Genomic DNA, 26,717 nt, shown 5'->3' with positions numbered 1-26,717 from the left:
GGGATGGAAGGGGAAAATTTTTTTAAAGTAAAAAAGCAAGTGCACAGCAGAGAACAAAAGAACAATCTACAAGGAAATAAAGAAAAGATGAATATAATTTTTTCTACTATTATTTATCCTTTCTTGTACTAGTAATTTATGTTATATATTTTAATCCTCCCTGATGTTCTGTGGTATATATGACTGTATTCTGTTTTGTTTTGCTTTCCTTTTCTGTTTTTTCCTTTTTTTATTCTGTTTTTAAAAATAAATAAAAATTAAAAATAAAAAAAGCAAAAGCAAAGATCTTTAGAAAAGGAAAGAAGGTTTGGGAGGGTCATTAAGAAAACAGTGTGGGTTTTCAATTTATGGATAATGTTATAAAACATAAGGATAGACTTCTGAGCAGAAATAAAATGTACCTACAAGTAAAAAGTTACTTACCTAGAAGATTATGAGTCTAATCAAAAGGGCTTTAAAATGAAATGAAACAGAAAGCGAGAACAAACACCATATCTATCTACCAAGATACATCCCTTTCAAAGAATCTGCATTGACTTCAGATTAGTGTAGTAGCTAGTCAAGATCCCATAAGACTCATGATAATGTGTGCAATCCATCCTCTGGCAAGAGTGAAAGGTTTAAGATGCCAAGTAAGACATATATGTTTGGGCATGGGCAATGTGGGTATTTGTTTTGCCTGGTTGGTTTCATATATTGGTTATTAGGGTTTTTTTTCTTTTAAATTGGAAGGATAGAGAGGAAAAGAAAACAAAAGCTTAATAGAAAGACAAATGGCCATTTTAAAAAAGCAAGTAGTTGAAATGCATAAAGAATAATAGCAATCAATATCTCATCTTCCCCATCCCCAATAATCCATACAAGGCAAAAATCAAGAATAGTGTCCATAGCCTTAAATATATAAAAGAAAAAAAAACTATACATATATATTTACAAAAAATACACAAAAGAAAAAAGGATAAGAAGGAAGGAAAAGTAGAGATCTCAATGTAGCTAACAATTATTTATAGCACTTACTACATACTAGGTAATTCTCACTATTGAGAGATAGATGGTCTTATTATTATCATTTTATAGCTGAGGTGAACTGAAGTGACCTGCCCAACAAATAAGTATCTGAGGTGGAATTTGAATTCAGATCTTCCTGACTCCACAGGCAGGAAACTGACTCAAGAGGCAGAAATAGAAGCAATTTTATCACTAGGTTAATGCTATTGACCACCTGGACAGAAGAATTAAATAGAAAATATCTGAAATCATAAATGTGATATGACAATGGTGAAGATTCATTTTTCTCCACATATGCTATGATTCTCTTTCTGATAAAAGTGGAGCTGCAGCTAAAAATTTCCTGAATTGCCTTGATGACAAACTCATCCTTCAAAAAATGGACAAATAAATGAAGGAAAATATTATTTTTGATCTGATGCTTAGAAACAAGGAGGAATTGATTGAAAAATAATGAAACCTTGGGGAAAAGTGACCACTCCACCTTAGAATCTGCAGCAGAAGAGAAAGCCAAACAGAGTCTGGATTTAGAGAAAAGAGATTTTTAGGGGTTCAAAGAAAGGATACCTAAGATCACACAGACTTCTGAATAATCGTTGTTTTGAACAATCACTAGATCTAGGGGGATAGTGATTTCTCCATCCCTGAACTTCTATAAAGGAAAACTGGTTAGCTACTTGCTATCTTCATTATATCAGGAACAGGTTGGATGAACTCTTGAGTTTCTTCCAAACCTTAAGGCTCAATCATTCGAGTATATCATAGCATGGTGGGTGCACTTACTTAGAATTAAGAGATTTGCCCAAACACTCAAACCTACGTCCTCTGCCTCCAAGTCCTGGGCTATTTCCACTACATTGCACTTCTTGAGATTTCCTTCTCCCCCAGACCATTGAATTGGCTATAAATACTGAATTCTCTCTTTACAACTTCCCATCTCAAAGACATTACTTCATATTGTCTGTGGCTTCAGTGACCAATGGGCTCTAAAAGATAAGTTTTTTTTTCTCACTTAATCACTTCTATATCTTGGGGAAGAAGAATTCCAGATTCTAGCCTGGGAAATGCTGGACTTGTTGACCTCTAAAATATCTCTCCATTGCTACAACTACCATTAGATTATAAACTCTAGGGCGGTGATTATTTTTTGCTTATTTTTGTATCCCCAGAGATTAATAGAGTGCATGTAACATAGAAGCTACTTAAATTTTTATTGACTGCTATGGCCTATTATATAAAGACCTTATGCATAGGCTTTAGAAGTAGAAATACCTTTCAACTCTTGAATTTTATAGAAGAGCAAACTGAGGCCCAAAATAAGATAAGTGACTAGTACATAGTTATAAAAATAGTAAGTAGCAGAATTAGAATTCAAACAGGACTCAAATATGATGCTTATTTTGCCACATCGTCTCTTCTTCTAGTTAATAAGTAGAGAATATGAAGGAAACATTTTCTTCAAGGTTCCAAAACAGGCCCTGATGATTACTGAGGAGGCCAAAATCCAGCAGGTCAATAAAGCCATTTAAATAGCTTTGTTATTCTTCAAAATTAAAATTGAAAGGCCTGGGCTCATGGATTTGATTTATTTAGGGTACCACTCTCTGCCATTTAGAGTTGACTACAATCAACCAATAAATTTTCATTCCACATAAGAAAGACTATTGTATCAATTAGAACCTACAAAGATTGGGAAAGAGGAAGAAGAAAGGTAACGAGCACTTATATATCATCTATTGTGTGCCATACCTCAACTTAAGTACCTTACAAATATTATCTCATTTGATCTGCACAATCACCCTGAGAGGTGGCTGCTGTTATTATCTCCATTTTACAGATGAGGAAATTGAGGCAGACAGTGGTTAAGTGACTTGCTCAGAATCATACAGCTAATAAGTATCTGAATCAGGCAGCATTTGAACTCAAGTTTATCCCAATTCCAATCCTGGCACTCTATCTACTGAACCACCTAGATCACCTAGATGCCCCAATGAATTGGTTCACGACATTGTAAGCTCCTATCTGAAGGCATTCAAGCTGCTAGTATGAGGAAATAAAAAGGGATTCAGATACTTGCCATTTAGGGGAGGGGATGAGGGGAAGGAAGGGAAAATTTTGGAACACAAGGTTTTGCAAGGGTCATTGTTGAAAAATTATCCATGCACATATTTCGAAAATAAAAATCTGTAATTAAAAAAAAGGAAAGGGAATCAGGAGATATGAGTTAAAGTACCAGCTCTGCTACTTAATGGTCATGATGCTGCAGGAGTGAGCAAATGACTTTTGTTTAACTATTTTATCTATGCTTAAATATTTGACCTAATCAAAGGAAAGTTTCTTATTTTTCTTCTAATTTTGGTTTTATTGGTTTTGTTTGTAGAAAAATTTATTAATTTCACATAATCAAAACTCTATTTAACCATTTGTAAACCTCTGTATCTCATTTGGCTGGCCACGAACTCTCCCCTTATCCACAGAGCTGATGGATGATTTCTTCCATGATCCTCTAATGTGCTTATGGTGTAACCTTTTATATCTTTTATATCTCAATCATATATCCATTTGGAATTTATCTTTTTTTTTTTTTTTTTGCTGAGGCAATTGACATTAAGTGACTTGCCCAGGGTCACACAGCTAGGAAGTATTAACTGTCTGAGGTCAAATTTGAACTCAGATCCTCCTGACTTCAGGACTGGTGCTCTAGCTGCCCCCTGGAATTTATCCTAGTACGTACAATGTGAGATGTTGGTCTATACAAAATTTTTCAGTTTTCCCAATAATTTTTTATCAAATAATGAGTTGCTGGGAAAAACTAAGTTACAGTGTTCATTTGCTTCTACACATTGTATATCTGATTTGTTTCATTCATCAACCCCTATTTCTTGCTCAATACCAAATTGTTTTTATAATTACAGCTTTGCAGAATAATCTGAGATCAGGTATTGCTAGGTCAATTACCCCCTTTTTTCATCAATTCCCTTGATATTCTTGATCTTTTGTTTCTCCATATAAATTAACAAATATTTCAACAACACATTCATCCTACTATATATATATATATATATATATATATATATGTCGCTAAGATAAACTAATAGTCGTTCCTAATGATAGCCACTAAATAATTTTAGAGTTGGGAAGGTCCTTAGAGATCCTCTATCACCACCCTATCATTTTACAAGACTGAAGCTCCTACCTAGGGGTAAAGGTACTTTTATCAAAAGAGTATCATGAAATTATTTTTAAAATCCTTGAAACCAAGTTCATTCTCAATCATAGTCACAAAAATCTCAAAGAAAAGTCTTTAGTAGTCAGGTCATCTTGTCCAATCCTCATCTAGTGCTATATCTTCCTCTATAGAATCTTCTGTGGGCACTTTCAGCATCAGGGGTCTAAAATCTATGGCATTTCCTTGAGCTACTAATTTAGTAACTCTGGAAATAAGGCAATACCACACAAGCATGTTGTTTTTTAGGAACCTTTGCTGGCTCCTAGGGATTACCACTTTCCTTTCTGTGGGCTTATAAACTGCTTAATAACCTGCAATTTTGCCAGAGATGAACCAGCCCAGAGTGAAAAGAATTCAACTGAAAAAAATCGGAATGATCTTTAGACAAAATCATTCTTGTAGCTTCTCTCTGGTTTACCAGGATTTCTCAAAGACCATGGACTGTATTTCAGCCATCACATACATAAGCTTCTTGTGAGATGTGGTTCATCCAGATAAGATGACTTGAACCAAGAAAATATTTTTGGAGGTATGGGTTGGGCCATAAAATCATGTGGTCCTTTCTGAATTCTATGAATTCAATGAGGAAAGCACTTACTCTGATCTCATTTTAATTTCAGGTTCAATTCCCTTTTACTTTTTTTTCTTTCCTATCCTTTTCAGTCTTAGGAGGAGTCTCTTTAATAGAGAAAAAAAAGCAAAATAGGAATTGGGTAGTTTTGCTTTCTATTTTCTTTTAATATCCTACTCACCCCAAGTTTATCCATTCTTTGTTCTTCTTATTTCTCAAAAAACCCAGCAAAATTTGTTTTATTGTTATTATGATTTTTCACACATAGGAGTTAGCCATTCTTACAGAATGCTTTTATATTCTTCCAAGATTACATGCTCTCGATCCTATTTTAATATGTCCCTTTAAAATCTGGATTCAACAGAGAAGTCCCTATGCAGCCATATCTATGAAGAAAACTATATCCTCCTCCTCCTTCAGAACAATTAGGAAAGCTTTTGATTTAATGCTTTTAATTATCCATCTGAGCTAAACCTGCCCTCTTTCACTGATGTTTTCCTCTAATTATTCATCATAGTGTGGAGAGGATGCTGTTTCTTGAGGCACAAGCTCCATCAGATCCTACCAAGGTGAAAAGACCCCAAATGGGAAATCAATAATGGACCATATTTGTTATTCAAGACAACATGCTGGCTAAGTTCAAGAGAGATGACCACTATCTTAGTTATGACTTTTTCTCCAGGCATATCAACTCATGAAGACAGTCTCCAAAAGCAAAAAGTGTCAGAATCAGTCTGGAAGGAGTATACATTTGGCAAAAGAATTGGTCCTTGAATTAACTGAATTATTTAAACTTGCTTTATTAATACTGCTCAAAAAAATGCCTTCTAGGAAGACTGGAAATTGGGCAGAGATTTTATGTATCTCTCATCTGCTCTCAAGTAAATCTAAACTAAGTTAAAGGTTCTGCCCTTTGCTTGAGTCAAGCTTTTGGAGGGAGGAACCTATGACACCCTTAATACTGCTTTATTCACATGACCTCCATATCCCACTTGATTTTCACAGTAACCCTATGAGATTTTACAGATGACAAAAGTAAAGCCCTTAAATAGGAGGTCACTATGCCAGTGACATATGGCTAATAAAGAGAAAGGGCAGGAAGAATCCCAGGTTTTCTAGCTTTGAGCCCACAACTCTTCTATACTGTGTACTAACTCACTCATCTAGGGGTTGGATTCAGTGAACCCTAAGGTCCGTTCCAGCTCAAAGTCCTGTGAAAACTATGAGTCAAAGATCTGGCCCCAGTCATAGCAGTCCCTGACTGTACTCTTACTATCCTACCCCACACATTCAGACCTACCATTGGTGCGCCTCTGTGCCCAATGAAAGTTGGTTTGGGTCCCAGGGTCTTGTTTTCTCGGAGACAGGGAGATTGCATCCCTAGGGGTATGGTGTATATAATGAGAAGAACGACCAGGAAGGAAATAACACTGACGAACTGATTGGCTGCAAGAATTTGAAGCAGAAAAGAGAGAGGTTCATTCACTGAGGGCCAAGCCAAAGGGATTCACATCATGAAGTGCTCGTCTCAACATACACCCCAAAATTTTACTTTCTCCAATGGCTGGTTGATGCTCCACCACTCCTCCCTCATCTTTTTTGTTTTTGTTTGTTTGTTTGTTTGTTTTTGTTGTTGTTGTTGTTGTTGTTGTTGTTTTGGTTTTTTTTTTTTTTTTTTTTTTTTTTTTTTTTTTTGCTGCTGAAAACCGTCCTCTACTCTCTTAATACCAGAGCTCTAAGAAGATCCAGCCACCCCTTAAGTACTACAGATCAGGAGGGGATACATTTTTAGGGCCCAAGCTTATTCCCACTCTCTCTCCTGGGAAGTCAATAGTCAGGCAGAGATGCTGAAAGGGGAGAATTTGTCCATATGACTACAAATGTCCTACAATGTTCCCTGCTATTGCCAAGCAGAACGGGTGTGTCACCTTATCCTTCCCAGCAAGATTATACATTATGCTTTCTTCTGCTTGTCATAGTTGCCTTAGATATACTTTAACTTACTGTTACCTAGATACAAATGTACATATGGAAAGGGCAGAGGGAAAAATATGATTGAGTCCCTTAAAATTTGATTTGAGCCATGGACGTAGAAACAGATTAGACTCCAAACCCCAGCTCTGCCCATCTTTACATCTATGATCTTGGGTGAACTGTTTAACTATTAGACAAAGATCCTACATTCAGAATGACAGCATTTTAATTAATATTTTAACTGATCTAAAACCTGTTGTGATTCCTACTTCTTCTTTTACTGTCTTTTTACTACCATTATGGTAGAAACATAGAAATGAAGGCAGTTTTATATACCTTATATTAAGTTGCCATGGGCCAGCTAAAATCCCATTTTCTATTAGCAAGTCTTCTCCATTCTCTCTTAATTCTGATGCCTTTCTTCTGTTAATTTCTTATTTGTACTGTATGTATAAACAGGATCTTTGTCTAATGACTACTAAGTTGATATACTACTAGAGGAAATGGACGACATCCATCCATATTAACATTCTCATCAAAAAAATGAAAGCTGGAGACCTTAAAAAGTTGCAGCTACATGCAAACTCATAGGTTCTCCCTAGAAATGTAGACAAGGAAGCTGGTTTCATCAAGTGCCCAAAAGCAACAAGAAATATGTCATGGAATACTTGGTCACCTTGCTTTGTGCTCTCGGTCAAGCAGGACATTGTGATAACAGTAACTTAGGAGCTGACATCTGTTGCTGAAGATGACTAAACAGAGAAACTGAAGGAAATACTTAACAAGATTTGCCAAAGTGAGCATAGAGGACAAGAACCAGTCAATGTAATTGGAAATTAAGAAACGAAGATCAAAGACTGGTAGATTAAGAAAGGCGTGTAAAGGTACTAGACATGAAAAATGCTTAACTTTTCACACACACACGGAACTATTTATACATTAACATGCAGGAAGCTAATTGCAAGTATAAAAATAATTTACAAATTAACTGTACAAGTAATCAAAGGATTGAGTAGGAAAAACAAAAGTAAAAATCAATAATAAGCATTACAAAAGACATTGGCAGAAGATTATAATGAACCTGGAAAGAGCTCTAAAGAACCTTCTATTCATCCCTGAAGAAAACAGAACCACCACACTTAGACTTGACATCTCAAAAATAGGAACAGTATTTAGGAAGATGAAATCAGGAAAGGTAATTGGGCTAGACCAACAACACTATGACAAGATCCACACTGAAGATAAAAGAGTTTCTGAGAACACTTAGGGACCAATTGTCAAGATATTTTACTTGGTAAAAAATATGTTTCTTTGAGGGAAACAATCGAAATGAGTAGGAAAAAAGTCATGGATCTTATTACCACCAAAAAAAGATAAAAGTCAACAATTAAAGGTTCATATTCCTATTTTCTCATCTCTATAAAGTATAATATATATACATATGGAAAACAAAATACTCTGGTAAATCAGAGAAGCTATGAGAGAGAGAGAGAGAGAGAGAGAGAGAGAGAGAGAGAGAGAGAGAAATAAGCAATAGAAAAATGCACATTCCCGGATTATTTCTACCTTCTGAATCCAATTCTCCCTGTGCAACAAGAAAACTGTTCAGTTCTGCACACATATACTGTATCTAGGATATACTATAACCTACTTAACATGTATAGGACTGTTTGCCATCCGGGGGAGGGGGTGAAAGGAGGGAGGGGGAAAATCGGAACAGAAGTGAGTGCAAGGGATAATGTTGTAAAAAATTAACCAGGCATGGGTTCTGTCAGTAAAAAGTTATGAAGAAGAAGAAGAAGAAGAAAGAAGAAGAAGAAGAAGAAAGAAGAAGAAAGAAGAAGAAAGAAGAAGAAAGAAGAAGAAAGAAGAAGAAACAAGAAGAAACAAGAAGAAGAAGAAGAAGAAGAAAAGAGAAATAATGCACATTCCTGCTTTCTCATTTCTATAAAGTCACTATAAGAAATGATCTACATATTAGGACAGAATATCCCTGGTAAGAAAAAAAGAGAAAGGAAAAATGCAGGCTTCTGCATATGATTTGGCCTTTTCACAATCACACAACTGCCTGAAAGGTATTAAAATATATACACATCTATTTATCTATATACACACATATCATTGTAAAATTCCTTCTTCCTCTGCCAAAAAAGGTTAGATAGTTATAATGATTCTCCTAAAAAACAAAGAGCTTCTCATTCATGTTATGATCATTCAAGATTCTTCTGACAGATGAAATTTGTTCCCAAATTCTCATGTTGTCAATATCAGTTAAGGCATCAAACATGGGGCATGTTCTCAATAAATGTATTCCTGTGTGTCCGAAGACACCCGCATCAAGTCAAAATTAAAGAAGGATTTTCTAAAGATGGTAAAGTCCTCTGTATGCTCCTCTTTTAACATGGGATTGACAGCATCCAGCCACAGGATATTATAGGACCTCAATGAGGTTCATAGCTAACTCAAAAGGAATCATTCTCTCAACACACATAATAAAAAATAAATAAGTCCAGAAAGAATTCCCTATTGCCTAGATTATAACATGTGATTAGATGAGCAACTGATTGGATTGGTCTCTAGCTATATACATACATATTTACAGGGGTGTATTGGTAAATGCTTAACATCCAGCTTTAAAAAAAAAAAAGGATATTGACATACTCAAGGGTAATCTGCATTACTTAAATTTTTTCATCACTTTCTTAAGTTTAGACAAATAATAAAGTAAGCCATGATTTGTGGTATTTACCTATTTCAAAGATGTAAATGCTCAGACTCTAAATTTAACAATTTAACTTTAAATTAGCTCTGAGGAGTTGATTTGAGCTGGTTCCAGCACATGTTTAGATGTGTCTATAAAGGTAAATGTCTTGAATATTATCCATAGATAATAAAAATAATACTAGGCCATATTTCTACACTACTTTAAGGTCTGCATAACACCAGACATATATTACCTCATTTGATAGAAAAGTGATAAATAATAAACCAGTCCCAGAATTTAATAGGAAGAAAATAAGCTAGATTGTACTAGGGGAAAATGACTCTGTGCTTTAAAAAAATCTCATTTAGCATTTAGGTGCCTCAGTAGATAGAGTTTCAGGCCTGGAATCAGGACAACAAAGTTCAAATTAAGTCTCAAAGACTTATTAGCTGTGTAATTCTGGGTCACTTAATCTGATTGCCTCAGTTTCCACAACTATAAAATAGGAACAATGATATCATCTATTTTCTAGAGTTTTTGTGAGTATCAAATGAGATAATATTTATAAAGTGCTTAGCACAGTCCTAACACACAGTAGGTACTTAATAAATTCTTGATTTCTTTCATCTTTTTTTTTCTTCCTTCCCTCCTTCCCTTCATCAACAGCAATGACCCTTCAGTGATTCTATATGGATGCCAATTAGAGGGTGCTAGAATTTCAAGAGACTCAAAATGCAGGTGACTCAAAGAATAATGGAGAGACACGTGGTAGATAATATACAAGTATCATTAAAAGATATTTCCCCCACTCTCAAGAAAACACATCATTAGAAAAGGAAATGAATTGGGGCACATAGCAAGGACAAGGGTCATCCTATGGACAAACTGAGGGCAGGCTACCTCAACTATCTCCAGCAGAAGGTTGTTTTAAGAATCAAATGAGATGATGTATATGAAATATTTTGTGACCATAGAGCCTTACAACAGATCATCCCATTCTATGCGTCTTCATGGGGATGTCCCTTGCCTGCGAAACTGAAGACAATGCAATTCAACACTGGGATTTTCCCACTTGTGACCCCCAAATCATTCTAGATCTTCAAGTATCAGAGTCTTAAAGTAGAGAGTAACCTCAGGGGCCTCTAGTTTCCACAGGAAGACCCTTGACAATTTACCTGGCAAGTGGTCTCCAGTATCTCCCACAGCTGTCCATTTATTGCCCGTTATCCATTTCTAGATAACCATGAAGCCCTTCCTGACACCAACCTAAAATTACAATCCCCTGACAACTTCCACCAAGGGTCTCTAGTTCTGGCTATTCAAATGAGATGGAATTTGTAAAGCACTTAGCACAATGCCTGGCACACAATGGGAACTTACTAAGTGCTTACATCCTCGCTTGCTTCTTTCCAGAGCCACACATAACAAGACTAATCGCTCTTTTCCATATCAGCCAGCACTCAAATACTTGCAGATGGTTACCAAGCTTTCCCACAAGTCTCTTTTATGAGCTAATTGTTCCCTATTTCTCTAAGCAACCTTCTTATGGCATGATCCATACTTATCAGTATAGTCACATTCCTCTGTTTCTCAGCTTATTGACATCTTTCCTAAATCATGGTCTGACCACAGGACTTAACACAATACAGCAAATGTGATGAGCCAGAGAAAAGGATAATGGGATTATCACCTTTTAATATAGCTTAGAATCACATAAACTTTGGGGCTGATATTGCTAAGTGAAGGGCAGTTAGATGGCACACTAGATAGAGGGCTGGGCTTTAAGTCAAGAAGAGTCATTTTTCTGAGTTCAAATCAGAAAATTCCTAGCTTCCTGGGCAAGTCTCTTACCCTGTCTGCCTCAGTTTCCTCATCTGTAACATGAGCTGCAGAAGGAAATGACAAACCACTTTAGTATCTTTGCCACAAAAACCTCGTATGGGGTCAGACAAGATTGGAAAATGACTTAGCAATAACTAATGTGACCATCAATTCCCCTAAGACCTCTCAATGTTTTTTCTCAATGTTTAAATTTATCCTGTTAAAATTCATCTTATTGGTTAAGTCTATCTGAGACACTTAGTTTCTAAGATTCCCTTTTGGTCTGAATTCATGATGCTAAAATCAAAGATTCTATCATGAATATGAGCTTTCTCTGTCTCTTAGTGTTCTGTCATCCAACAATCTGATAAGCCTATTATTACTATGTCTTCATCCAAGTCATGATTCCAAACCTTAGATAACACAAGAGAGAGATCTTTGAGGTACTATGGGAGATATGTCCTTCTGAACCAATATCAAACTATCAATAACTTACTACTCTTTAGATTCATTATCCATCAAATTAGTTCTAAATCTATTTTACCATACTAACTAGAGTCCACTTCTCTTTGTCTTTTCCACAATTATAGCACAACATCATCAAATGCTTCACTAAAATTTAAGACAACAATCTCTACAACAGTGTCCAAATTTACCAGAGCAGAAATTGGGCAAAGGAAAAAATTTAAGCAAATAAGCTTAATCTGGGATGACTCAGTTTTCCTTTATACAACCATGCATTCTTTGTAATCATTCATGTTCTTGCCAAACAATTCCTCCTTATTGGTTGAGAATTATAGCCACAAGAGCAGTTTCCTTTGTTGGAAAGGAAATTAATCCATCAAAAGATTATTAGCTACTATGTATTTGGTAGAAAAAGTGTCCCAATGGATGTCCAGAGAGTGGAATGTCTTTGTGCCTAGATTGTGTCTCCCAAATTCCTCATCTATTTCCTCTTTCTGGACAGATACGTGACAATAAATTCTGATGGTCTTTTTTGTTATTACCTCTGTTAAACTTTACCCAAATGATCACCACTATGTTTCTCCTTTTTTCCCCTTAATTTCTTTACACAAGTATGTCTCCTTAATATCCAGCGCTCCTTTTCTCCTGCCTTTCACATCAATCATCAACAAGCATGCCCTACTATGCAACAGCCAGTATGTATGTTAAGTGCTGGAGACAAAAAGAAATGTTAATATATGGTCCCTCCCTTGAGGAACTTACAATCTAATAGAGGCTGAGGGCAGGAAAAACAACATGCAAAAAACTATGTAGAAATTCATATGTATATATACATGTATATGTGTGTGTATATATGTATACATACTTGCAAGATAATATAAATTGGAAATCATCTCAGAGGAAGGGTGCTAATACAAGAGAGGATCTGGGAAGGTTTTTTGCAAAAGGGAAGTTAAGATTTGAAAGAAGACAGGAGATAAATCGGAGGCAGGAGGGAATTCTTCATATGGGGAAAGCCAGTGAAAATGAATGTAGTCAGAAGATAGAAGATGTTCTGTGAGGAACAGTGAAGAGATCATTGTCACTGAATCACAGAGAACATGGAAGGGAGGAAGATATAAAAAGACCTGAAAGATAGAAAGGGATCAGGTTACCAATGGTAACAGATGATTTTATATTTGATTCTGGAAGCAATATAGAGCCAATGGAGTTCAATAAACAGGGTAGTGACAATCAGACCTATGCTGTAAGAAGATCATATGGAGACTTAATGGGAGATATAAAGTATACTCTTTCAGAGCCATGTTCTAATTATAAGGTCAAATTTCTCAGTACATTAGAATCTTTACTTTTCTGAACCCTCCCCCCATTTTTTGCATTTGTGATTAGTCATCTGAGATAACGAGTTTTATTGGTCCATTCTCATCTGTGTTTATCTATGGGCTTCTAGGTATCTTTTATGTAGCAAAGTGAGCACTGAATTGGGACTGTAGTTTTCCCCAGTTACATGTAAAAAAATTTTAACATAAATTTTTTAACATTTTAACATAAAAGCTTTGAGATACAGATTCTCACCCCACACACACATTGAGAAGGTGAACAATTCAATATGGGTTTTACATGTGCAGTCATGCAAAACATTTACATAAGAGTCATGTTGTAAAAGAAAACATAGATACCCCACCAAAAAACCAAAACAAAACAAAAAAAAATAAAGTTAAAAAAAAAGAAGTATGCTTCAATCTGTATTCAAACACCATTGGTTCTTTCTCTGGGGATGGATATCATTTGTCATCACAAACACTTCAGAGTTGTTCGAGTCTCATTTTCTTATCCAGCAGCTATTTACTTCCCAGATCTGCAGCTTCTATTCTGAAGCCTTTGCCTTGTTTGGAAGCAATTATGAGACACCCTGTGTACCCCCAAGAGGCTTCTTATTTTCCAAAAGACTTTCTAGTTTAATCTACATCCCATGATTCACCAGAAGTGGGTACATGTGATCTGGTACATTTTAGGGGGTTTCCCAGGACATCATGGATCCATGCTCCAGGGAAAACAGCAATCATCTCCATTGGAGTAATCTGGTCAATAGACAACTTCCAGCATGTAGTCATGACTACTATGAATACTCATCTTCCCTTCACCCTTACTGGAAGGTCTTATTAGACAGTACCCTGCTTAGTTAGTAACCAGTTAAGGTCACCGGGCTCTATTCTGAAGATTCCATCTTTCTGGCCATGTTCCTGCTCTGGTCTAGAGCTTCCAAAGGAAAGTTTCTTCCCTCCATGGGGCTGCTGCCAGATCTCTGGGTTCCAAGGCAGGACTGAGATTCCACCCTCCATCCACAGATCAACAGCTCTCCCTGGTCATCTGGAGCTCCCCCATCTCGATGTCAATGGTCACCCCCTTCTGTGCCAGAGGCAGGCTGCTTAACATTGACATCCATTTCCTTTAATATTCCCCCAGATCCTCTCTGGATCCACTCCAGTTTGTCAAAAGACCCTCTTAAAAGAGACCTAGAACCAGACACAAAATTCTACACGGAGTCTGGACAGTACAATACATGGAGTACAATAGAGACACGGTTCTCAGTCTTTATCTCCACAGTTTGTTATTCAGTTTAAAGTGTCTCTGACTGACTTATCACCCTCACATTGAATTTGCAGTCACTTTTTTTTTGACTTGCAAAAGTCAGATACGGCAAGCTCCTAGAAAACAGGAACTGCCTTTTGCCTTTTTTATATCCCCCAAACATAGCACATAAGTGCCTGGCATATAGTAAGCACTTAGTAAATGGTTTTTGACAACCTTAATGTTGTCTAGCCATGACTCCCCTATTGGATATTTATAAAGCTAATTTCTTTAACTCTTGTATAAAACTTGCACTAATTCCTATAGATCTCATCTTAACAGATTCATTTCATTGTTCTTTATAACAATGGAAAATCTTAATCTTTGGGCATTCTCTCATCTAGGGCATTAATTTTTCCCTCACAGCTTTGCATCATTTAAAAATCTAATTAGTAGGTCTTAGGCATGCTGTTGTCCTCTGCCTCAGTGGTAGGAGTTTATCCCATTTGCCTCATTATTGCTCCCATTATCTCCTAAAACACTCCAGTATGGTGCAATATATTGCACCAATTCTTACCTCTAATCTTCATTATTTTCCTAGACTCAACAGGGACTTCTTGCTGATCGTTGTACTCCTCCTTCATGAGAACCAACGCTTAACAAAAGGGAAAACAGAACCACATAGTTTATTAGCTTCTCTTCTGTGGCCACCCTACCCCAACAGGACCTTCCTTCTACACAAGCATTACTCTTCTCCCCACACTACAAGTATAATTAGGAGTTAGTACTAGATGATCTCCAGGATCCTTGTCGAGTCCAAATACATGTTCCTACGATTGCAGCTATGGTTTACCAGTCAGCCAGCCTTTCTCTTTGGCCCTGGCAGAATTTTTAATATCAGATGGGGCCTCTCAGGATTTCCACTTGGTTCAGATTACAGAGTTAACTCAGAAAGCCCTACCAATGAGGTTGCCTCTACTCAGGAAGACCACGAAATTCATATTTTAGTCTGGAGAAGATTACAGGTGTTAGTTGATATATTACCCTATCTGGGGCAAAGGAAACTGAGAGAATACAATCATGCTTCCACTCAATCATGCTTATCCTTGAGGGACTCAAAGAGAGCTGCACTGTGGCAAAGCTAGACACAGGCTGAGAATAAATCAAATACAAAGCCATGTCAGAGGGACAGGGAGGGGAGTGTGGCAACGACTAGGGTACTAGAGTGTAGTAATGCTCATACAGGAGTAGGGCCTTCTATAGCTGAAGGAAGCCATGGGTGTAGGCCGAATTGGGCTGATTTCCCAGTTGCAGCAAGGATTAACCCAAGAAGGGCTAGTCCAGAGCTTTGTCCTAATTTAGAAGCAGCTGATACTGGAATCTGCAGTCCTTCAACAACAAACAGCACAGTTTAATACTTAGTTAGCAGGGCCCATGAGTTAGGTTCTGGATAAGGGAATGCATTGATAGAACTCTTGGGGTGAGAAAAGCACCTCCCTCTATGCACATTGGCCCTTCCCTGAAAATCTTAAAGAGATGCCAAGAGCTAAGAATGAGAGGTTAAGTTTGCATCAAGTGTATGTCAAGAGACTGGACTTGGAAAACAGTTCTTCCTGCTCCAAACACATTTTGTGGTATTTGGCAAGAATATCAGTATCTCCAATGACGGCTCTGATCAAGAATCCTCCCAAGCCTTCTTCCTTTGGCAAAATCTCTAAGGGTCCCCATTTCCTATATGTATTCTTTCCTACAACCCAACCTTTAGTTACTCCAACCCAATAAACCTCAAATTTATTCAACTTGACCTACCTGTTTTATTCAGCTTAGCAAAATAGATGGCTATGGGCCATGAGAATAACACCATCACACATATTCCAAAGAAATGTATGTAGGGAACAGTTACCTGTCAAGAAAGTTAGAATATTAGGCTGAGATCAGTTTCAAATGGACACACCATTGGGACTCTTTTGTGTATGCTTACCTGTAGTGACACCTCAGCAGCTCTCCATTTTTCTTCATAAACTGGATTTATGGACAGAAAACCAAAGATGCCTATGCTCAAGACCAGCAGGACCCCAATCTGCAGAGACAAATATCTCTTGTGTTGGAAGCATGCTTGGGGTGACCACTCCCCAAGGTTCACAGAACCCCATGCAACTATGGGGTCAAAGAGAGTGGAAAATTCAGTAACTCAGGATGACACTGGATGTTAGGAGCTGAGAAAAAAGGTGGCAAGGTGAGATGCAATCAAAAGACTAAAAGTTCATCATTATATTATCAGTGTATAAAACTACATATACTCACAAAGCCCACCAAGGCTATCCCCAATTGCGTAGTGATAATCATTATCATCAACAAGAATTTAAAAAGCAACTACTTTTTGTACTATGTTCCGGGCAATGTATTAAGTGCCGGGCAAACAAAGAAAGGCAAAAAGAAAAACAATAACAAAGCTCCCTGCTCTCAAAGAGCTTATAGTCTAATTTCTCATAGCAGAGATAATATACAAATCAGTATAAACAAACAAGGAATGGATGGATGTATGGACAGATTAATGGATGGATGGATGGATGGATAGATGGATGAAGGGATAGGTGGATGGATAGATAGATGGATGGATGGGTGGGTGAACCAAAAGATGGATGGACAGACAGGCAAATGGATGACAAACTAGACATAATCTCAGAGAGAAGGCACTAACAAGAAGAACTAGAAAGGTATTGGTTTTTTTTTCAGAAGTGAAGGAAGTCAGGAAAGCCAGGGGATAGAGATTAGGCAGGAGATAGTTCCAATAATGGGGGAACAACCAATGAAAATGCATTGAGTTGGGAAATGGAGTGACTTGTTAAAGAATGCCAGTGCCACTGGATCAGATTATGTAGGATAAAGTATGAGAAAACTGGAAAGGTAGGAAGGATACAGGTTATAAAGGGCTTTGAAAGTCAAACAAAGCACTTTATATTTGACTCTGGAGGGATTTTATTGAATAGAGGATGACACAGTCAGACAAAGCTTAAGGTAAGTCATTTTAGTATTGTGGGCTGTCACACATCTCTGTAACCTTCCTTCACCTTCTTCTTCAAAAGGTTGTCCTAGATGTTTGCTTGAAACAAATTTCATTCTTCTGTAATGCTATGGAAGGACAGCTAAACGGCACAGTAGATAGATCACAAGATCTAGAATCAGAAAGACTCATCTATGTGCGAGACTAGGCTGTGGGGACACAGACAAATATGAGAATATTTCTTGTTCTCAAGTAACTAATGTTCCATTAGAACAATACATACACAGAAAAATAAAAAGTAATTTGGAGGGAATTAATAATAATTTGGCCCTGAGATAAGCCCTCTTTGAAGGGAATTAGGGATCCTAAGAGCCAAAAGTGAGGCAGGAAAAACATTTCTACTTTACAAAGCAACCTGCGCAAAAACTGGTATTATATAGAATGGTAAGTCCAAGAAAATAGCAATAACACCAACCTGACTAGAACAAAGGTGAGTCAAGGAGAGCTATGAGAAGAAAGAACCAAGTTAGATCAAAATATACAAGTTCAGCTAAAAACACAGGAAAACCAAGAAATTTATATTTTAGTCTGGAGAAGATAAGCAAGTGTTAGTTAATATATTGCTCTATCTGGGCCAAAGGAATATGCTACAGTTATACAACTTTGGGGGCACAATTCCCCATGGCTAAATGCATTCACATCCCCATCCCTGGTCCAGTAGTGTCATCTTTTCCAGTCTGATGAGTTAAAGGTACAATCTCAAAGTTGTTTTAGTTTCCCATTGCTCTTACTTAGTGACTTAGAATATTTTTTTCATATGGTTTCTGATGACTTGGATTTCTTTCTTTGGAAACTGTCTATTCATATCCTTTGATCATTGATCTCCTGGGAAAATTCTGTTTTTCAAATAAATTAATCTTTTCCAGAGTGATATTCCAATCACAAATTCAAACCCAGAAAATCTTGGTTATATTTTTAAGACCAAATTTACTTCCTCACATAAAGATCTATAGTTTATATTGCTTGTCATTTTATATTTGTACATCTGTTCATAAACACTTCAGCCTGTGGGTTTTGATTATGTCTCTTGTGAATTTTTGGTGTTCTTTTTGCAATAGCTATTGCTATCTCTGCTATCTTGAATGATTTAAAATATACATATGTATATATGTGTAAACACTATGTATGGGAACACTATTTTTTGTTTTTTGTTTTTGCTTTTTCTTTGAAGATTCAATCTCAAGTGGTTTAGGAAAGGATAAGTAGGAGCCAATGGACTAAAATTCTGTAGGTTAATAAATCAATCCAAGTAGGATGGGAAGTGCTCAGAAATAGCATTCTGAAGATACAAGCAGAAATAATCCTATTAAGAAAAATACTGATGGAAGTATCTTTAGAGAAGAACATGGTATGGTGACAAATTTCTGGACTTAGAATTGGAAGTTTGAATCCCAAATGACTGTTATTGTGTGATCCTTTAGACTAGTCACTGTATCTCTTGAAACTTCAATTTTTTCCATCTGTAAAATGGGGAATAATAATATACCTAGTTCACAGGATTTTTATGAGGATCAAGTAAGATAATGTACTGCTGAAGCCCTGCAGCGTTAATGTAAGTGCTAGACATTATTTATCACCATGTGAATGGGTGAACAACTTGCTGATCAATTTATATTTTTAAAAGATAGATCAAGGATAAAAGACAAGGATCACTGAGGGTAGACAAAAAGGTCACATAATCCTGAAGTATATTACTGAAGTTCAAAATGGATTGAGGTTGGCAAGGAACACTGAGGACAACAAAAAGTAAGGGGCAAGTCAAAAGGAAGCCAGAACTCCTGCTTGAGGGTGTATGGGATGATGATCATGGATCACCTCAGTTTGCTTTGGTTTTTACTGACAAAAAAATTGGTCCTTAGACTGGAAAGGATTGGGGAGGGGGATGATTAATGTGGAAGGTGAGGGAATAATAAGAGGATACCCAGATGGCCTCAGATTTCAAGTTATCAGGTCTGGATGAGTCATATCTCAGGGCACTGGGAGAATTATCAGATATGATTGTGAAGCCATTAATCATCCCTAGAAAAAATAGTACAGAACAGGAGGGTCTCATGAAGCTGAAGGGAAACCATGAGCCAGTCAATATTTATTAAGTACCTACCATGTACCAGGCACTGTGCTAAGTGATGGGAACACAGGAGGAGGCAAGAGAAAGTCCCTGCCCTCAAGGAACATAAAAGCAAAACTCAGAATCAAAGAACTTCATGGTGGTCATTTATTAAACTCATCTTAGAAAGAGAAAAAGTCCAACAAGTGATCACCTCAATGAGAAGGAATCCACTGCTTAAGGTGGCTTAAATGACTTTAGGATAATTCTTAATTTTTGAGAAACTTTTCCTTCAATCATCATCATCATCACTATCATCATGTTATTTATTAGACTCTTGCTACATATCAGGAATGATGTTAAATGCTAAGGATCTTAAAAAAAACAAAAAAGATCAAAACAGAGGTAGATAACACGCAACAATGCAACTACATTCATAAAAAGAGACAGATACAGTGTAGTCTTAGAGGGTTGGTGCTAGCATTTGGGAGAACTGGAAAAAAATCTTGTGTAGAAAGGCAATGTTCCAAGATAGGCCTGGAAGGAAGCCAAGGAGCAAGAGGTAAGGATGGAGAATATTCCAGGTATGGGGGGAAGCCAAGGATGCCAAAATTGACCTATCTGCAAATTCTATCCATTGTCTCCTGGGGACAGAGAGTTATAATAAGTCAAATTCTCTTCTGCATGACAATTAATTTTTGGACACAGTTCATATTCCTAGTCTTCACTTACCTTATTTAAATATCCCCTATTCCTTCAATTCAAGGAGGGTATCTAATTTAAATGACTTCAGAAATTTGGGGCTAGATGAAATAGAAACTATGAAAGATTTTGCAGATGTGACAAAAGGATCTCTATTGAGAAGCTTTGAGAAAAACACAAGAGAGGAACCAAAAGGAAAGGAAAGATATATCCCAGGAACTACAGATATTTAAATTTGCCATAGATCTCTAGCAAAATGGTAGTATTGTTATTAATATGATTTGTGGACACTTAGAAAAAATAATCATTAATAATCAACACATTCACAAATAAGAGGTCTTGTCCTTTTTTGATAGTTATTAAATTGGCCAGTCAATCAAGGAATATCATAAGCACAAATTATCTCGATTGCATTAATGCACCTAAGCTGTCTTATGACATTTTTATGGATAAGACAGAGATGTGGGCTAGGTGAATGTTAAGGAGATATAATGATCCAGGACACTTCATTATCAGGACCACTAATGAAAGTTTTGATGCCTATTATATGATAAAACTGAAGTGGCCCCAGAGGACACCATACTGCCATGGGAAATAGGAAGTTTAGACTTGCCAGTCAATCTGGGTAGCAAAACAAGGAATTAAGATCATTTTTAAAAAACGCAAATATTAATATCATATTAAATCCAACTAACCTCCCCTCACTCCTACCTCCCTGCTCCCCCATCCATTAATCTCTTCAGACAAATATTCCTCTTCTTCCTTTTGCAGGTACAGTTTTTATATATTTTTTCCTCAGGCTTTGTAGAAAAGTTTGGGGAAAGTATACACCATGACCTCTCCCAGATCTTAGGGAAAGTCAAAGTGGAAAGCTTCCTTATATCTTACCTTATTGCACCAATGCAGGTGTAGCTGCTGCCCATATGTCAGCAAACATATCCCTATGATCTGCAAAGAAAAATGGAAAAGATGATCCCTGAATTCTGAAAGTCATTAAAACCAGCACTGGATCCCTGCCATTTTTTTTTGTCTTAGTCATCTCATAACAGTCCACTTAACAGGACTTCTAACAGGATTTCTTAATATGGGGTTTGTAAACATTTAAAAAAATATTTTGATAATTGTATTTCAGCATAATTGGTTTCCTGACCCAGCAAATAGTATGAAATCTGACTCCCTATATACATACTCCTTTTTTCCCATTTTGTGAATACATTGAATTCTATCCCTTCCTCCCTTTATTCAATCTCTAAGACAATTCATATGATCTTTCATTGGTTTTGCCCACAAATATCCTCTCTTAGTTCTTTAAATGATCCTCAGACAAAGTGAGATTTCCAATGGGAAATCAGTCTCCTTTGCTTATTTTCCCCACATGAGTATACTTGTGCATTCCTTCTACTTCTTCCCTATCCCTCCATGTCTCCTTCTGCTCCAACTACATCACACACTGGTTTCCTTTAAGTCAAAATAAAATCTCATCTTCTACAAGAAACCTTCCCCAACCCTTTTTTTATTCTAGTGCCTTCCTTTTTTTCGTTATTTCCTCTATATGGCTTGTCTGTACATATTTGTTCCTTGTCTCCTCTATTATAGATTGTGAGCTCCTTTGAGGGTAAGAATTGTCTTTTGCTTTTTTTTTTTTTTTTTGTATTTGCGAATCTTAATACAATGCCTAACATATAGGAGGTAGGCACTTAGTAAATGTTTATTGACTGAATGACTGCTCTTCCCATTACACTATCACCAAGTACTTAGTGGCAATGATCTTGGGTGGAAACAGAGTGGTAATGTCATGAAATTCTCTCAAAGTTCTTGATGATTTTTTGAAAAAGAATAGTATTCCATTTGGATTGAAAATGGGGTCTAGGATAAACTCTTCAACTGAAAGATTAAATTTGTTCATCTCTAGTACCTATTTTATGAATTTGCATAACTTGAACTAGGTTAGGTTCAAAATCTGTATGATTGTTTCATGTCACAAAATTCACAGGTCATTTTTGTAGCAAGATAGGAAAATGACAGACTCCTGTAAAGGACTAAGGTCAACCTTATTTATAGGTGTAGATGGCTGCCTACAGTCTGATGTGGGAATACCAAAAATCTCATCTGATTCAAGACATCTTCACTATCTCCCTTAATGAATCCATTTCACTTCCTTAAAACTTTAATTATTTTGACAGTAAAACTATTAGTTAAAAACTACGGAAAACTACTAGTTAAATGTACATATCATCTAGAAAGGGAACCTGTGGAAGAAGACAGTCCCTTTCAGCCTTTATTCAATTAACTGTCACCACAGATGGCAGAAAGAATCTGATCCCTAAGGAATAAAAGAAAGAACTAAGTAATTTCAGACTATTCAAATTAGAGAAGAGGAGAAAAGCAACAATCATAGGTGGCTAAGAGGCAGTATTAGGTACCAATCAGAGAGGGCAGGTCCTCCTAAGGAAGGAAATAGGATTAGAAGAATGTTGAAAATGCTATGTAATCGGGGCTTCAATTTCTCTCTCAATAAGGAGCTAAAATTAAATATTTCTAAAATCCTTACCAGCTCTAAATGATTTCATTCTATGTTTTCTGCAACTATAAAATCAAGGTTGAATTCGGTAAAATTTGAAAGCGCTGATTATTTTCTTAGGGAATCATATATCTACAAGCACATCTTACCATTTCTGGGGTATCGACGATAAAAATTCCAGAGACTTATAAGAAAAACAAAAAATATCTTTAGTGGATAAAAGACAAATTCATCTGAGTCACAATTTGCCCTCTAAGTGGTCCATCATATGATAAGGTGCGAAGGATATAGGATCCCAAGAGAATTTCAATTAAAATGGGATCTATTAGGAAAGCTACAGGGGGCTCCACAAGGGTGTCTGTCTATGAATAGCTGGTGGTATTGGTAGCCATCATCCCCAAAGAGACAACTGGGACTGGGGCTCCTCCTCTTTTGGGTTCCCAGCCCCAAACACTACAATGGTGAAGTTGGAGGGAACTTACCAATACTCACCATAAGCAGAATGATGTAACTGAACATGATTGAGGCTGTAATCACCAGAAAGAAGGACCAGAAAAACCAACTATTTGTGAACTGGTAAACAAACCTGAAACACAGCAAGGGATTGTACTATCTTAATCATGCTAAGAATGAGTATTGCTTTATAAGGGGAACAGTCTGGCTGTAGTAGATCGAAGATTTGTGAAGAGATTAGATAGAATGTTTGAAAATGAACATGGAAACCTGATCATGAATGGTCTTGAGAAAACACTTGACTTCCCCAGATTTTTAAACTCAGCCCTCTTTTCTTCCTCTCCTGTTTCCTTCAGGCCAAGGTTAAACCCTCTACTTGTATCCTTGATGCTATAAATTCTGATCTTCTCTAAGATCTTGTTCTTTCAATCATTTCCCACATTTCTCCAATATTCCTTCATTGTCAGTGGGTTTTTCCTAGCCCCTTCCATTTCCCATATCTTAAGGTGTCTCTTAATCTAAGGAAATACATTCTTCAAATTCTCTAGTCATTATCCTCTCTTCTCTAATAAACTTCTAGAAAAATTATCATGTGGTAAGGGAGGAGGTTTCAAGAGGGATGGAATTTGGAATTAATTTTTTTAAAATTTGAATGCTAATAAATAGAACATTGTGAGGGGGGAGAGATAACAAGAGAAAGAGGAACAGAGGAGGACAGGAGGGAGGGGGAAGGAAGGAAGGAAGGAAGGAAGGAAGGAAGGAAGGAAGGAAGGAAGGAAGGAAGGAAGGAAGGAAGGAAGGAAGGAAGGAAGGGAAAAAAATGAACACTTAATTGGAGGGAGGAGGAAATATGGAACAGTTCAACAGAAGCAAAGGTAGGTTCTAGGGAAGCATACAGAAACTAAATTCTTAAGAATTAGTGTTATGGAACTTTCAGATCCTGTCCAGATAAGGGATTGAAAGTGACTATACTCTCTTTTGTCCCTCACATCTTTGGAACGTGAGTATTGCCAGGAAGATTTAGCCATAACTTTTCTCTTCTTATAGAGTAATTTCTACTTCTTAGTCATTATCCTTAAATCCTTCCTTATATTGAAGTGGGGAGAAAGAATAAGTGAGGTCCCAGCCAACAAAATATGTTATATGTTTGTTTTGGATTAGGGAAAGGGAAAACTCTACCTTTAGTTTAGTTCTGACTTTGGGAACATCTATCAAAAATCAATAAATCTAATTATTTTCTCTACTTATTGAGGGATAACCTAATTCTTTTCTCAATTGGCTTAAAATCACAGCTAAGATGGACACACACATATGGGAGGAGGCTGCAATACACACATGTACATATATACATATATGTGTATACACACACACATCTAAGAATTTTAAATAAAGGGATTTGATTTCTGTTTTCATCTCTGTACCAATCCTAGATACTTATCAGCTACCTCCTACACAGTCTCCCAATCACAATTAAAAATATACAAAATCAAAAGCAATTAAGATCAATCGTATTTTTATTTATAGAAGTCCAATTGTAGAGTACTATTTAAAATAGTTAAAGAAAAACAGTTTAAAAGAACATAAAACTAGAATTAAACATTTGTATTGATATTTATATTCTTCCTTCACCAGGGGAAAAGCTACATTTAGTTCAACACTTTGATCCAGCTCTCCCCTCTGCCCTAGGTGGACATGGACCTATTGCCCTGGTGGGATCCAAAGTTTATTCCTCATCACTTCCTACCCAGTCTGAATGACAGCAGATGTTACCATATGCTCATAATTCAGTTCTACCTTAGACTGTGAAAAGGGTCTGAGTCCAAGGAAAGTTCCTGGCAGTCAGGTAACAAGCATTTATTAAGTCATTTTTACCCACTTTGTGGGTCCTACACTTTGTGTAGCAGAGAGCCTGGGACACAGTAGGTATTTAATAAATAAATAGCAATGATAGAGACATAACCCAAAGACACTCACACACATGTTGTATAGTGTAAACATCACCGTCTTTTAAAGTCTCAAGTCCTGAATTCAAATCCTGTCTCTCACACTTGAACTCAACCTGTAAGAGCCTATCAGGCCTGCTTCCTTGTCTATAAAATGAGATTGGTCTGAAATATCCCTTCTAGACCTCAATCAACAATCAGAGTATTTTGCAAAGAGAGATCAGTTTGACCAAAGACATGGAGGTAAGAAGGTACAAGGCATGGACAAGGAAAAATAAATGATCCAAGCTGGTGAATCCATAGTACATATGCAAGGTCCTAGAGAAAGAGGCCTGGTCTTGCTTCAGTATGCAGCCCGGGTCAGAGAGAGAAGAGAGCTAACTCTGGAGTCAGGAAGACGCACCTTGATCTGCCTCGGTTTCCTCATGTTTAAAATGAAGGCAATAATCGTAGCTACCTTCCAGCATTGTTGGGAGTACAAAATGAATTAATACTTGTAAAAACACTTAACACAGTGCCTGGCACACAGTAGGCACTACATAAATGCTGAGCAACAAGGTGGTGCAGTGGATAGAGCATCGGGCCTGGAGTCAGGAGAACCCAAGTTCAAACCCGGCCTCAGACACTCACTAGCTGTGTGACTCTGGGCAAGTCATTTAATCCCATTCCCCTCAGTTCTTCACCTGTAAAATGAGTCAGAGAGGGAAATGACAAAGCACCCTGCTGCTTTTATTTAGTACACCCCAAAGTTGTCACAAAAAGTCAGAAGCAAATGGGATGATTCACAACATATAAATATTGTTCCCCTAAGTGATAAGGAGCTGCCGAAGCTCTTGAGCAGGGGAGTGAGGTAAAGAGATCAACACATGGGAAACACAGATTAGTCACACCGATGACAATAAAGGGAATAACCTTGTTATTGAGAGAGCAGGTTTGCTCTACAACATGATCTCATTTCACCTTCACCCAGTCCTAGGAGGCAGGGGCTGTCATTATCCCTGTTTTGGTTGAGGACAAGAGGCAGAGAGAAGCTAAGGGGTTACCCAGAGTCACACAGCCGGAGGAGGAGTAAGGAGACATGGAGAGGGGAGAAGGGAGCAAGGGGAGGATGCCCTACAAGGGCTCTGGCCACAGGCCTGGAAGGGGTTAATCTGTGCCTCCTTTGCTGGGGCAGCGGCAGGAGGCAGGGAGCAAGAGGGAAAGCAGGACCATGAGGCAGACACAGCATCTTCAGAGAACAAATTATCAGACAGAAGAGAGAAGAGGGATCCAGGCCAAAGACTCCAGGAGATTCGAGAATAGCAACCACTTTAACCACCATTCAGTGAGGACTTACTGGGGGGGAGGGGAGGAGTAATGGCCCTATGCTTTACAAAATTCTGCTAACCAGACACAACCTAAGCATCACTCATCACCTGAGACAATGCCCTTGAAACTGGAGGCAAAAAAACTGCACCACTCTATTTGGAGATGGAAGGGACAGGAAGTCAGCCCCCCACAGAGACCAGTGTAAGATGCCCACCAGGCCCAGTTTGCCTGTCCTGCGCCTGAACCACACTGCCCACAGGAAGGACTTCAGGAAACCTCAGGGACCAAGGAAACTGAGACCCATAAAGAAAAACTGACTTGTTTAAAAAAAAAAAA

At 37.3% G+C, this 26,717-nt stretch overlaps 1 protein-coding gene across 3 annotated transcripts in view; it reads right to left on the bottom strand.

The window, feature by feature from the left end:
* Positions 1-26,717, bottom strand: part of GDPD4 (glycerophosphodiester phosphodiesterase domain containing 4) — an 84,456-nt gene that overhangs the window by 42,717 nt on the left and 15,022 nt on the right. For all 3 annotated transcript variants that reach the window (XM_031961340.1, XM_031961339.1, XM_031961341.1), the window contains 6 exons: positions 23,170-23,263; positions 21,045-21,104; positions 16,325-16,423; positions 16,153-16,246; positions 14,921-14,998; positions 6,109-6,254 (listed from right to left, as the gene is read on the bottom strand). In XM_031961340.1, coding sequence (XP_031817200.1) covers positions 6,109-6,254; positions 14,921-14,998; positions 16,153-16,246; positions 16,325-16,423; positions 21,045-21,104; positions 23,170-23,263 — 571 coding nt within the window. The remainder of the gene's footprint in view (positions 1-6,108; positions 6,255-14,920; positions 14,999-16,152; positions 16,247-16,324; positions 16,424-21,044; positions 21,105-23,169; positions 23,264-26,717) is intronic.

This window comes from Sarcophilus harrisii, chromosome 3, assembly GCF_902635505.1.
Source record: "Sarcophilus harrisii chromosome 3, mSarHar1.11, whole genome shotgun sequence".
NCBI lineage: Eukaryota > Metazoa > Chordata > Mammalia > Dasyuromorphia > Dasyuridae > Sarcophilus > Sarcophilus harrisii.
The sequence above is the reverse complement of the archived record's forward strand: the minus strand, read 5'-3'. Positions and strand labels throughout refer to the sequence as shown.